Source organism: Eubalaena glacialis, chromosome 11, assembly GCF_028564815.1.
Source record: "Eubalaena glacialis isolate mEubGla1 chromosome 11, mEubGla1.1.hap2.+ XY, whole genome shotgun sequence".
Classification (NCBI taxonomy): Eukaryota; Metazoa; Chordata; class Mammalia; order Artiodactyla; family Balaenidae; genus Eubalaena; species Eubalaena glacialis.
The window spans coordinates 105,228,395-105,242,934 of record NC_083726.1 but is presented as its reverse complement, the minus strand read 5'-3'; the positions used below and the strand labels follow the sequence as shown (position 1 = coordinate 105,242,934).

At 39.3% G+C, this 14,540-nt stretch overlaps 1 protein-coding gene across 1 annotated transcript in view; it reads right to left on the bottom strand.

Annotated features, from left to right (window-relative positions):
• The window catches only part of PLBD1 (phospholipase B domain containing 1), a 52,967-nt gene extending 41,463 nt beyond the window's left edge, over positions 1-11,504 (bottom strand). The window contains exons 1-3 of the mRNA XM_061206502.1: positions 11,413-11,504; positions 2,930-3,013; positions 1,458-1,596 (exon numbers count right to left, since the gene is read on the bottom strand). Coding sequence (XP_061062485.1) covers positions 1,458-1,596; positions 2,930-3,009 — 219 coding nt within the window. The 5' untranslated portion in view covers positions 3,010-3,013; positions 11,413-11,504. The remainder of the gene's footprint in view (positions 1-1,457; positions 1,597-2,929; positions 3,014-11,412) is intronic.
• Between the last annotated feature and the right edge of the window lie 3,036 nt (positions 11,505-14,540).

Sequence of the window (14,540 nt, the reverse complement as noted above, 5' to 3'; positions counted from 1 at the left end):
GACCAGGGCTCGAACCCGTGTCCCCTGCATTGGCAGGCAGATTCTCAACCACTGCGCCACCAGGGAAGCCCTAAAAATTTTTTTTATAAGTATGAACAGCATTTACATGGTTCCAAAGTCAAATGTAAAAAGCAAGTTACATTCAGAGAAATGTAGCTTTCATCTCTGTTCTCTCCACTCTCTTTTCTTCCTTCTTTTATAGGTAATCATTTATTTTTTAGTTTTTGGCTTATTCTTTCACTGTTGTTTCTCCTTGAAAAAATGAGCAAATCTATCTATCTATTATCTATCTATTTATCTATTATCTATCTATCTATCTATCTCAATTTCTTATGCAAAAGGTAGCACATGATATACACTGGTCTTTCCATTTTTACACTTAATAACAGATTCTGAAGGTCATTCCATAATAGTAGATGGAGATCCACCTTATTCCTGTTTACAGCTACATCATTTATGCAGCCAGTCTTCCATGTATTTGGCTGTTTTCGGTCTTTTCGCTATTATAAATTATCTGTGATGAATAGGCTTGCATTGTTGCCAGTGAACCTTTGTGATAATCCTAGAAATGGGATTACTGGGTCAGAGGGTAAATGAGTGTGTGATTTTGGTACTGGGTACCAAAATTCCTGTCCATAGCAGATACACCATTCTGTATTCCCACCAGTCTTCTAGGGAAGTACCTTTTTCCCCCCATTTTTCCCCCCATTGCCTTGCCAACACAGTATGCTCTCACACTTTGGAATTTTTGCCAAACTGATAAGTGAGAAAGTATTTCTCAGTATGATTTTAATTTGTATTTCTAATTTTATTAGCAAGGCCAAGTTCATATGATTAAGAGTATTTTTTGCATCTATTTTCTATAAACTGTCATTTTGTATATTTTGTCCAGTGTGAGTGTGTGTGTGTATGTGTGTGTGTGTGTATGGTATGTATATTACCTCCAGGAAATAAAATCTTCCTAATTTTTGGAAGTATATTACACGGTACCTTTCAATCCTCAATGATTCAGTAAACATTTCAAAAAAATTATGATGCATGGGCATGTGTTTCTGTGTGTGTGTGTTTGTGTGCGCTGTGGAGGATGAAAGCATAGAACTTGTACATTCTATAAAACTTAGACATTTTTCTTTAACAAACATATTGTCTAAAACACTTGCTTTATTAGGTTAATTAAATAGCCAGTACATTCATATGGGGCTCTTTAACCTACCCCAGAGTATAGCATGAATGAGACTGAAAGAACACAGAAACAAGCTGGTTTATTTGTGAGTTAACCTGACACTGAGTCAGGTGCTAGCAATGAGATAGATAAGACAGTTCTACTGTGCAAGAAATTTATTCTCTAGTCCTAATTTGATCTTCTCCTTAATTGGAATGTATCAATAATTTTAAAGATAATTTTCAATATTCTTGCCATACCATATAAATCCTGAGTAGCTTTTAAAAAATCTTACCTTTGTTCCTTCTACTATAGCCCTCTTCGTTGCCCCTACATACAGCCCATCCATTTGTGCCATAACATAGCCTGTGTGTCTCCAAAATGGGTCATCCTTGTAATTTTTGATGTTATCCCGGGCCCACTGATCTTGCTTCCTGGAAGACAAATTAGATTTGTACTAGAGGTCTCCATGGTTGTTCATCCAAAGCTAAATTAAACCCAGGTATTTAGAGATTATATATTCAGATACTTATGCTAGCTAGTATAATTTAAATTCTGGATCTTATAACATTCCAATCACTTTGAAAGGATATCAGAGCAAATCCTAAATGATTTTTAATCTCTCCCAAGGACTATGACTCCTCCATTATAACTTCCCCCATGCTCTATCTAGAACTATCTAGAAACACAGGTGTAATATTTACTTATCTGTGATACTGAGACCTAAGAAAGTTGAGGATAGACTGTTCAAATGTATCTTATATAAAATCATGTTTCACTAAATCGGTAAGGACAAGTTGACTAACTTTACTTTGTAGATAGAAGTGATAAATAACAGGAAAAAACAAAAGCTCTTAAGGATGGGGTGGTGTGCATTTGTTTGTAATTCTCTCAGATCATTTTCATAGTTTATGGTTCGCCCTATTCCAGTTGTCGCTAATAACAGCCTCAATGCCTCTGTCCTGGGAAAAAGTCTTTTTTTTTTTTTTTTAATAGTCCTTTCATTCTCTCTCCTCTTTTTGTTGTCTGCACTTTATGCAGGATGAGTTGATATAAATTTGTATACTAAAAGCTATTTCTGATGTGTTCAGGCTATCTCTAGATCAATTTAAAAATACAGTGTCACTGCTTCATGGGATCTAGCCCAGATGCTCTGTAGGACCTTAGCACCTGACGAAGGGGTTGCTTAGTATATAATTTGGAGGGCCAAACCAAGAGCTCCTTTATCCCCAAATTAGTCTCATAGTCTGTCATCCCACAAATATAAAACAAATTTTCTGAATATTGAGAATTATTAGTCTTCAGAAAACTTTACTAAAATGGAAATATTCTCAGAGGATGTTAAGAATTATAACTTTAGATATAAGCTAACTCCCCAGCTAGGATGAGTCACCAGGTCCATGAAACGGAAGCACTTTTCAGAGGGAGGAGGAGGGATTTCTGCAAGGAGAGGAGCCCCCAGGTGGAAAGGATCCAGGGGTTTGACTCTGCCTGGCTTGCACTGGTGAGGTCTTCCTCTAGCTGTGTCAGCAATTGATAATGGGATATTCAACCTTACCTCTGAAAGAGCACAAATTAGAAGGCATTTGTCCACAACCAGTTTTCATGCCATTACCAAAAGGTGCTATACTTAACTACAAGAACTACTCCAGAGTCCTGCCTAAGAGATGGAAAAGAAATTGGTGAAGGAGAAATTGCTGTTTGAAATGACAGATTCAAGCCCTGAAGCCTCAACAGCAATGAGAAGAGGAAAGCTATTATACTTACGTTAAAAACTCCTGTACTTTATCCACCACGGAACGTTTGTTAATCAGCTGTGGGTAGAGATTTGTGAAGTGGTCATACATATGTCTGAAAGGAGAGATGAAAATTGTTACATTTCCATTTTTCTTCTTGGATTTTCCCATCACAGTAAATTACCCAGTATTTTGGCTAACTGGGAATGTTCCCTATGGCAAACCTTCCCTATCTTCTTTTATAAATCAAATGCACAATTTAAAATTGGGAAATATTGGGACTTCCCTGGTGGCGCAATGGTTAAGAATCCGCCTGCCAATGCAGGGAACACGGGTTCGATCCCTGGTCCGAGAAGATCCCACAGGCCGCGGAGCAACTAAGCCCGTGCGCCACAGCTACTGAGACTGTGCTCTAGAGCCGGGGTTCTACAACAAGAGAAGCCACCGCAATGAGAAGCCCGCGCACCGCAGCAAAGAGTAGCCCCCGCTTGCCGCAACTAGAGAAAGCCTGCGCACAGCAACGAAGACCCAGTGCGGCCAAAAATAAAAAAAAAAATAAATTTTTAAAAAATAAAAAAATAAAACTGGGAAATATTCCCAGCATATAGAAAAGCACAGAATATAACAAACACCCAAGTATCCACTACCCAACTATATAAAATCGTTATATTTTGCCATATTTGCTTCATTTTTTTTTTTTTTCCCGGGCGCGGGTCGGACGCCGGCGACCGAAACCACGCGCGGGGCGCAGTCGCGCCTTGCTTCATATTTTTTAAAAAAGATATAAAACATAAGCTAGAGTTCAACCACTGACACTAAATGTCCTCCCTTCTCCCCAGAGGCAACTGCAGTCTTGAGTGAGTGATTTATTGTTCTCATGCACATTTTTATACCATCTCTCTCTCTATATATATTTAATCATAAATAATGTATATTATTATTAATCATGTTTCAGAACAAATTTAAATAATATCATACTATCTACTACCCTAACTTGTTTATTTTTCTCCACATGATATTTTAAAAGAATTATCTGTTATCCTCTGCAGCTTAAATTTATTCTTTTCATGTGTTGATGGTATTCCATGTTATGACTATATAAAAATTCATTTATGCAGTCCTATGATAGACATTTAACTGGTTTTTAATTTTTCGCTATTACAATGCAACTTCAAACATTGTTGTAAATGTCTCTTTTTACACATTTGTTTTTCTAGTATGTATGTGTATATATACATATACATATAAAAGTAGAATTGCTGGGGTGAATATTCTATACACCTATAGTTACTAGATACTGCCAAATTGTTCTCCACAGTGATTGTACCAAATTACGTTCTCCCCAACTACAGGGTGGATCTCTCCTTGCTCCTTAGCCTCGCCAACACTTGGCACAGTCAGACTTTCAAATTTTCAACAGTCTGATGTATCTGATATGATTCTTTGTTTTAATTTCCATTCCCCTCAGCATTATTGGCTATTTGAGATTCTTTAAAACTTATTTAAAAAGTTAAATGTCCCTCATACGCTATACAGTAAACATTTTTGGTGAGCTATAACTGACATACAACATTGTATAATGATTTGATACATTTATATATTGCAATGTGATTATCACCATGGCATCAGCTAACACCTCTACCATGTCACATAATTGTAATTCCTTTTTGGTGGTGAGAACAATTAAGATCTAATCTCTTAGAAACTCTGAAGTTTATAATACAGTATTGTTGACTATAATCACTATGCTGTGCATTGGCTCTCCAGGACTTATCTACTAGTTGCAACTCTGTATCCTTGAACAACATCTCCTCAATTAAACGTTTTTGAATTGATGAAAATAATCCATTTACATCTGTTGTGATTTTAATATACCTGGATTTATTTCTGCAGTCCCTTCTGTTTTCCATTTACCATCCCTTTTTTTGGTCCCTCTTTTATGGTTTCCCTGTTTAAATAACATTTTCATTACCCTTCTTTTTACTTCTGCTAATTTAGAAGCTTTATATAAAATGTACAATTGACTCTTGAACAACATGAGTTTGTACAGCAAGGGTCCACTTCTACATGCATTTTTTTCAGCAAATACATACTCTTTGGATATGGAGGGCCGACCATAAGTCTACATGAGGATTTTTGACTGTGCAGGGTTGGGGGTGAGGACGCAGCGTCTCTAACCCCAGCACTGTTCAAGGGTCAGCTGCATTTCTATTCCATTAGTGATCATCATTAAAAATTGTGAAAACATTCATTATTATGCATTTTATTATAAAATCTAAATGACTTTTTTTGGGGGGGCAGTACCACGTGGCATGCAGGATCTTAATTCCCCGACCAGGGATCAACCCGTGCCCCCTGCAATGGAAGCATGGAGTCCTACCCACCGGACTGCCAGGGAATTCTTATATAAAATCTAAATGAATTTTCTATTTCTCTCCTCCTCCAAACATACATATTTTAGCAAGCTTTACCTACCCATTGACATCACCCATTATGTTATTGTTCGAAGATTTAGTTTTACCTTTTCAATTAAAAAAATATTAAAATAATTTTTATTGTTTAACTTTTACAATCAAATTTTATTAACTTCTTTGTTTTTTGTGTTAACTATTGTTCCTTATATCCCAAATGTTCCCTCTTGCTATTTTTGTTAATGTATGTCCTATAATAGTTTAATAGAAGTCTGTGCATGGTAAAATATTTTAACTTACATAACTAAAAATATCCTTATTTTGCCCTTGCTCTTGGATAATTTAAACGGTTTTAAAACTCTAGTTAGTTATTCTTCCTCAGTACTTTAAAAATATCATCCTCATATCTTCTGGGTCTATTGCTGCTAATGAGAGGTATGCTGTCAGTCAAGCTGAGATTCCTTTGTAATCAATGTTTTTCTGTCTGATAGCTTTTAAAATTATTCCCTTTATCCTCAACTTTCTGTAGTTTCATCCTCTGTGTTGTAGCAATTTAATAGTCTGTGTCTTCCAACTAAGGACTCATGTCTTTCTCAATTTTGATCAATTCTCAACTATTACCTTGTCAACTATTGCTTATCTGCAATTCCCTCCAGTTTCTTTTTCTGGGACTCCTAATAGACATATGTTGGAGTTTCTCAGTCAAACTTCTCTATTTAATAACAGCTCTCTCATTATTTTTACCCCTTTCTCTCTTTGGGCAGTGTACTGTATAAATCCCTCAATACTAATGTCTGATTTAGAAATTATTTCTCTGAGTTTGTCTAGTCCAGGGTTTGCCCACTTATTGATATTTTTAAAAATTAATTTCCATAATTTTCATTTATGATATTTCAAGCAGGTTCTTTTAAAATATCTACCTATTTCTTCCTTTTTGTTCCATAAAATTTTCAAGTTTTCCTTCATTTATGATATTTCATTTATGATATTTTCATTTTGATATTTCAAGCAGGTTCTTTTAAAATATCTACCTGTCTTATTTTTTCCTTTTTGTTCCATAAATTTTTCAAGTTTTCCTTCATTTATGATATTTCATTTATGATATTTTCATTTTGATATTTCAAGCAGGTTCTTTTAAAATATCTACCTGCCTTCTTATTTCTTCCTTTTTGTTCCATAAATTTTTCAAGTTTTCCTTCATATATATGTGTGTGTGTGTGTGTGTGTGTGTGTGTATACATATATTTTGTTGTCGTTGTTGTAACCTGCAGCTTGAGTGATCCTAGTTCCCCAACCAGGGACCGAACCTGCGCCCTCGGCAGTGAAAGCGCAGAGTCCTAACCACTGGACCACCAGGGAATTTCCAAGTTTTCCTTCATTTAAAACTTAGAGTACCTTAAGCATATTTAAAGTCTTTGTTAAACCCATCTACAAAATTAATCTGGAGTGTATTAATGACTTTATTGTTAATTTTGCTGACTTTTTCTTAGCATTCAATTTCTTTGTGCTTTTTTGAACTTGGTATTCAGGCATTTTAAGTTATGTGTTTGTTTACATTCTTAAATTCTTCCCCCCCACCCCCTTCCTTTCTCCCTCCCTCTTTCTTGCCTCTCATTTTCTTCTAGGTACTTCCATCGGACTCCCTGAGAACCAGGTCTTATAGCGGCTTTGGGGGACCTCTTTCCTATGGAATGCTGCACGTTTATGTGTCCTGGAACCAGCACATGGATGATTTGGTTCTTTTGCCCACCCCGCCTCCCGTCAAGCTCACGGTTTCTTATAAATCTCTACACCAGAGTGCACATCAGCAGAAGTTATTCTGTGGCCTCCAATTTTCCAAACAGACCAAAGCAGCAAGGTTACTTCTGCTTCCCAGCCTTGATTCAGCTCCCTCAGATCACCTAGGCCTTCACCCACCAGCAGGGGTGGCTGTCTCTGCCTGCTTCACGCCAAGGGCCCAGCAGATCCATACCCCATCACTTTTCTGCTTAATTTCTGGTTCAAGAGATCTTTAATCTTGTTTGGGGGGGCCAGCTATATTACCATGATGCTCTCTTTCTATACATTTTATTTACTATTTGCTCTAAGTTTGGAGCAAAGTGGGTCGAATTGTGAGCCCCTTGCACCCTCTGGACTGGAAGTTTACCTAAAGTCTGAGTTCTGGTTTTTATTTGGTGCTTTTTATTGACCTAGAGGTCAGCACTGTGGAACTTTAGATATCTTTATCTAATGGTTTCCAGAACTGAAACTGATAAGATGAGAATAGAGTTTTATTGCCAGTGAGGCAAAGAACATTAAAATCCTTTGAAATCTTTTATTTTATGGTCCTTGAATTCAACAAACTTCATGGTGCTTTTCCTTCAAATTATCTGTAAATATTTTTTAAAAATTGAATTATCATATTTAACTTTTGTTTATATATCTTTTATGCTGCCATGCCTATTCTTCTATCAAGTTGGTCCCTTTTCTATCATCTCTAAAACTGAGGGAGAGAACAGCAATAAAGCTAGACAGGTATGTGGGTGACAGGGAAGGGACCTTCTGCCCTGGCCTCATATTTCAGGTGAATGGAATGCAGAAACTCCAGGTGAGTTGGATGACTTGATTTAGTTGCTTAGGGAAGCAAAAGCCCTTCAGTTTTCCCTCTGAGGTTGCATGGGGAAGTAGAGATGGCTGCCAGGACTGTCTGGGCTCATGAGCCAAATGCAGCACCCCTGCACCCCTCCATGAGTTTCAGGGAGCAGCCAAAGGCTTTCTTGTCTGGCCTAGGGTGGAATAAGAGGACATTGGGAGTTGATGGACCTCCTGGGGGCAGAGGACTTATACTTGGGGTGACTACTGCAACCTCGATGGCATTGATTTTGCAACTGGAGACCAGGGAGACCATGGAAGCCTATCAGATGTCAGGTGGGGAAACACCCAAGCTAAAGACTCAGTGAGACTGTTGCACTTCAGTAAATGTGCCAGAGAAGGACACAGGACAATCACTGCTTAAACATCTCCCCTCCCTCCAAGATGCCTCAGTAACACCAATCCATTCTGGAAAAAAGTGTTTGGAAGAGGAGTGGAACATTCTGAATTGACTCAGTTTCAATGATATTTTGTTCCTATTGAAATGACTATGGTAACATTTCCTGCCATGAGGAGGAATGGGCTCTTAAAATTAAAATGATTTAAATGGAAATAAAGTTCTCTGCTTTTGGAAAAAATAATTTGTGGGCTATTGACCTACCAATGCTCACTCAGGTAAAGAAACAAAAATTCATACTTCTTACCTAAAGTCTCCATCACTGCACCCTGCCCAGCTCCACCCAGAGTTCCAGATCCTCTCAATTTTTCAGTCTATTTCAATATAGGGCTGTGTTTCTCAACCGGAGTGATTTTTCCCTCCAAGGGGCATTTGGCAATGTCTGGAGACATATTTTGTTGTCACAATAGGGGGAGGGAAGGTGCAACTGGCATCTAGTGGGTAGAGGCCAGGGATGCTGCTAAACTTCCTACAATGCACAACAAAGGATAATTCAATCCCAAATGTCCAAAGTGCTGAGGTTGAGAAGCCCTGAAACAGAGGAACATTCATCCTGACTTGGGGGTGGCTGCTGAAGAGGTCCATATAACAGTAAAGACAGAGGTAGATAAAGGAGGGTAACTAGGCTAGAATTATTAAAATTTTTTCTTTCTTTTTTTTGGGGGGGCAGGGGCTAAATTTTTTGATTCTGATATTCAGAGCTGGGGAAGAGAAACCTGCACGTTGAGATCAGAAGTGGCGGCTTCACCTGATCCTGCCCCGCCCAGGGGCCCTGAGGAACATAATCCACTCAGTCCCCTGAGAAGGCTGAGGCCCTTCTCTGATCTTTGAGCCTGGGGCCCTATACTTTGGCATGCTGGAGCAACACAGGACAGCAGATAAGAGCAGAGGCTTTGAATTCTGAACTCAAAGCTTGATCCACTCCTTGTAGGCTCTACGACCATAAGCAGGATTCCCAACTTCTCCATGCTTCCGAATTCTCATCAAACAGAGCCAAGACCAGTCTCCACGTCAAGGATGTGTGAGATTTTGTTTCAGCTCCTGTGGTGTGTAAAGTCAGTAAGTTTCCTCCTAAGTTGGCCGAGACTTTGCCCATCTTTCCATCTCTCACACACACTTTGTGACAATCACAAAGACACATGGACACCTACTTTTCCCTGAATCTTTTTGCATTATGTTAATACCATGTCACTTAGTGCTTGTCAGGTGATCTCTCCTACTCTTTCCTAGTTGTTTCAACTTCCTACTACCTGGGTCTGAGGCCATATCAGGCTCCTTTAGTATTTCCCACTGTGATTAATCCATTTGTGTGTGTATGTGTGTGCATGTGCACGGACTCTGTAGCTGGACAGCTGGTTTCCAATTCTGGCTGCTGCTTACTAGCTTTGTGACTTTCAGCTACTTACTTTACTTCTCTGTGCCCAAGTTTCATCAGTAATATGGGGATAGTAATAATATATACCTCACAGCACGGCTGTGGATTAAATAATTTAACATATATAAAATGTTTTGAACAATGCCTGGCATATTTTAAATTATATATATATGTATGTGTGTGTGTGTGTGTATATATATATATATATATATATATATATATATATAAAAATATAAGTGATAGTCATCATCATCATCATCACTATTTTGTGGTTCATGTTAAGTCCCAAATAATTACCAGTTGATGGGTCATTTGATAATTTTGAGGGTGTGACTGTGTCTTACTTATCTTTGCTTTGGCTACAGCCTTGACCTGGAGCCATATTCAGTTTCTAATATCAGAATGAGCAAGTTGGGGGTACGGAGGAGATTCTTGAAGTATCTCTTGATGGTAAGACAAATGCCCAAAAAGGTTACCCCTTTGACTATTCTCTCTACTTGTGCCATAATCTTGCTAGACCTCTTTTCATCATAGTTTTAGCAACTGTTGTGTCAACACATTACCTTAAAACAAGTGGAGAGAGTACTCAGGAACTCGCTCCCCACTGTCTCTCTATCCCCAGAGCCCGGCACAAGGTAGTATAACGAGGGTGTGTCGCATTGAATTGTGGCACCCAAACTGGCTAGGTAATTCCAGAGGAGGTCATTTCTGCATCTGCCTCAGCAACACAAGAGATCAGCCACTTTGTTAAAAATTAGAGCAGACCAGGTCCTCACACCCCCATCACCATTCTTTCCAGACAGGTTTCCTGACTTATTTTATTAAAAATCAATGACTATTTATCAGCTTTTACATTATTAGTGAGCCATCAGAGACTCTTAATTTGCAACTCTTAGGGAGCCACCCAGTAGAGTTAAAAAAAAATGAAGGCAGAAATTCCATTTGACCAAGGCTGCTAGACAATGCATTACATGGAAATACGTAGCTGACACTTCCGATTCATCTCTCATAAAACTGGAACAACAGGATTCAATTAAACTTCATAAGCGTGTAGTTAAGTAACCACTGGGGGGCAGAAGTGCTGTGCCAGGTATCTGGGGTATATAAAGATGAGTAAGATGGGGACCCTGTCCTCAAGGCACTAACAGGTGGTGGAGGGGAGAGATGGGGCTCCGATCCAGTGGAAATGGAATCAGAAAGAGCTTCATCAAGAAGAGAGCATCATATATACTGATTCACTTTGTTGTAGAGCAGAGACTAACACAACATCGTAAAGCAATTATACTCCAATAAAGATGTATAAAAAAAAAGGTCATTTCTAACAGCAATATGATGTATCATCATATTGGCACACAATATAAAATATTGTAATTTCAAAAAAAAAGCATAAAACAAGAAAAAGAGAGCATCTGAGATGGGTCTTGGAGGTTGAGCAGGATTTTGATAGGTGGAGACGGAAGAGGCAGCATCTGGCTCTCAGGAATCACAGTTCTAAGAGATGCTAGGAAGGGGCTGTGCGGGAGGCTGAAGGGGCATCACAGCCAGCCTCAGGGGCCCCTCCGGAATGCATGTCTGCGTGGCGCATCACGCAGTGAGGGGCTCCTCAGGGGCCGGGGGTGGGCCAGTGGAAGAAGAGGGAGAAGACAGTGTGAAGAAGAGCAAGCCAGCGAGAGAAGCTCCTGAAAATAGTGAATGCCTACCCCAGGCTGTGGCCCTGGTGGATCTGCCTCCGCTGCACACGGTGAGATAACCCTGCAGGAGCCGCGCACGTACACGGCCAGGAGCTTCGGCATACAGGACAGGGGGCGGGCCCGGGACAGTGTCGTAAAAGTGTCGTAAAAGCCCAAAGAAGCAACAAATTGCTTCGTGCTTCGAAGGCAGTGATGGAGGATTTGAGCGTATTTCTTTGTGTTTTGATTTGGTCTCTCGAGTATTTCATAGGTTGGAAAAAGCAAATTATATTTTCTGAGGCTGTCAAACCAACGTCCTTATCTGCCTATCTCAGTCGTTCATCCCACGATGTTCATCCTTTCACACATCTCCCCCCCGAGGTGCGGGAGAATGTAAGGCACACCACTCCATTTTAAATGTGGTGACGTGGAAAAACGTGGCAGCCCTATACTTCCCACTGATCTTGGCAGCTGCCTGAGCAGCTCTGCAAGATGAGAGGAAAACAAGGCAGTTCTTTCTTTTGGCCTCTGGCACAAACTCACCTTCTCTGCCCTGGCTCCAAGGCTGTGTCTTGGTACGTGGAATTGTCCTTTGCAAAACAGTCCCCAGCAGTATATGTTTTAAATTGATAAAATGATGTCTGTGTATGAAGATGCTATTGCTTCGCATACAACTGTCCCTGTGTAGCTGAAAACAAAGAACTCTAGCCTATGACTTGTATTCTTTCTCCGCCATTGGTTTGTGGCTACAGTCACAACTTCCAGAGGGTTGACATTTTAAGCTCTTCTGCTTTGCTTCAGAGAATGCTGGATACCTTTGCTCGGAGGGAGCCCCACTGCCTCTGCTCAGTTGAGACAGTGCACGGGGTGCCTATTGCTGTAGTCCTTCCTGGGTGGCGCCTTGGGTCTGAGAGTCTCAATCACGTGAATTCTTCCAACCTCCCCTCTGCCCTATCTCCCTGCCAGAGCTCTTGTCTCTGTGAGCCCTGATTCTTTACTCCATTTGGCATTTCTCCTTCCTCCAAATTAAACTCTTGGGCAACAGAATGTGTTGTCACCTCCTAGACCATATCAGAAGAGGAAGGCAGGAAACTGGTAACCACCTCTGTCTCTTACCTCTTCCCCAACCCATTGCCAGGGGTCTGTTTTAAGCTTGCCGGGTCACATCCCACTATTCTGAGCTTTGAGTGAAGCACAGAGCAGAGCCTTTGAATGCATGCTGATTCAGAAATTCCCCTACTTATTGGACTTTTCAGCAATGCAGTCAGAAAAGGAGCTTCTGGGAAATGCCCTTCTAAAGATGGTTTTGGTTTTATTTCTTTCTTTCTTTTTTTTACATAGTAGCATTTATTTATTTAGCTGCACAGCTTGTGGTCATGGATAAAGGAACTCAAGGATAGGTCAGTACTTTATATTATGAATAAGGCAGAAATGATAAAGCTCCTTCCCAAAGTGAGATGTTAAAACTTGGGTTTTCCTGAGACATAAGAATAACAGAAGGGTCACTTTTGTCAGAAGTCTCCTCGGTCAAACTCCCTGAGCTCTCTAGTAGCGATGCCAAAGTCCAAGGAAGACAAGCTTAGGCTCTCAACATTCAATCATCTATGTTAGCATCTCTAACACAGATTAGAGATGCTCCACTCAAGTTACATAGCTTCCCTTAATAACTCATATGTATCTTACACATGACTTCATTGAATATATTTATGTTCACACAACTTCAATCTGAATTATTTCTCCAAACTTGCAACTCAATTTAAAGAATGCAATCAGAAACCAGTGGATCCCGAAATAAAGATTTGTAGGGGAAAAGAAAAAGTTCAGATTTTTACATGTTGAATACAGTTTTAAACATGTTTTTTAAATCGTATTTAGTTTATAAAGTTTTCTACATCTCCAAATTGAGAGTCCCCTATTAAGGGGACTTGTATGGTAAGGTAACAAAAATTTGGTATAAAAACAAAACCAGGAATTTTTAGTTTAAATTTTAAAAAAGACAGCCAGAGTCCAGTAATTAGTCGTTCAACATTTGATATAATTGCCAGTACTCAGAAACAGATTAAGATCAGCACTGCATTTACTATGACTAAGATGGTAACTGCAAAATAAGGTTTGGTTAAACTGCACTCAACAATCTAGGTCACAGAGCATAAAAGAAGAAAGCCACGTCCTCAAGACATTTTATATCAAAGGAAGAATGAGCCTTGTTTAAATGAGTTGCAACTTTCCATTCCTCAAAGATCTGCTCTCTAAAAAGGATGAGTCATGATTGCATTATTATAAGTACATTTTTTGTTATTTCCATAAGACAAGGGAAGAACATAAGAATTAAATAATAGAATTGGAAAGAACATTCATGTTAGACATTAAAATTTCAATTTAAAATCTTCGCCCACTTGAAAGTATTGTTCTAAGATGGTTGAAAATAAATGCTCTTACATTTTATTTTTATTTTTAATTAATCTTCTCTGTTTGTGGTCCTCAAAGAGCCACTCCACCTCCATTTGCTTTCTACCCGACAATAAATGACTAGTAAGATGAAATGGCTTAGCAGTCTTTTAAAAGAGTTTCATGAGAGGGAAAGATTTAAAAATGTGTCACAATTGGGGGCTTTGCTCCTTCTAGGCAGGTATGACTACAGGTTCAAATGTAATTCTGATAATCTTTCTATCATATGAGAAAGACCATGGCAACTTTTCAATTCTAGCGTACAATGCCAGGAAGAAAAAACCACTGTTGGGCAAAGAAAGGGACAGAGGTTGCCTGGCAGTTCTCCACCACGACTGGGTACTTACGGGGCAGTGAGGTAACCCTCCAAAAAGCCGGCTGCAAACATGACGATCTCATTGCTCAGGGATTGAGAACCGTACCCTGCTTTGATCTCCAGGATGCCCCAGCCTGTGGTTTTCACAGAGTTATTGTAAAAGCCATAGGCATCCCCATTCCTGTCTAGGACATTTTTGACTTGTATTCTCTTCTCAGTAGGCATCCAGTATGCAGTTGCATAGTAGACCCCTGGAAAAAAAGAAAAAGGAATAATGATAGGATGTCATTGAACTGAGTTGCTGATACATTTTTTTTTTCTATGTAACCAACAATTCCAGCACATTTGCTTTTAAAGAGTTCTGTTCTATTACAACAGAATTGGGAAATCTGCC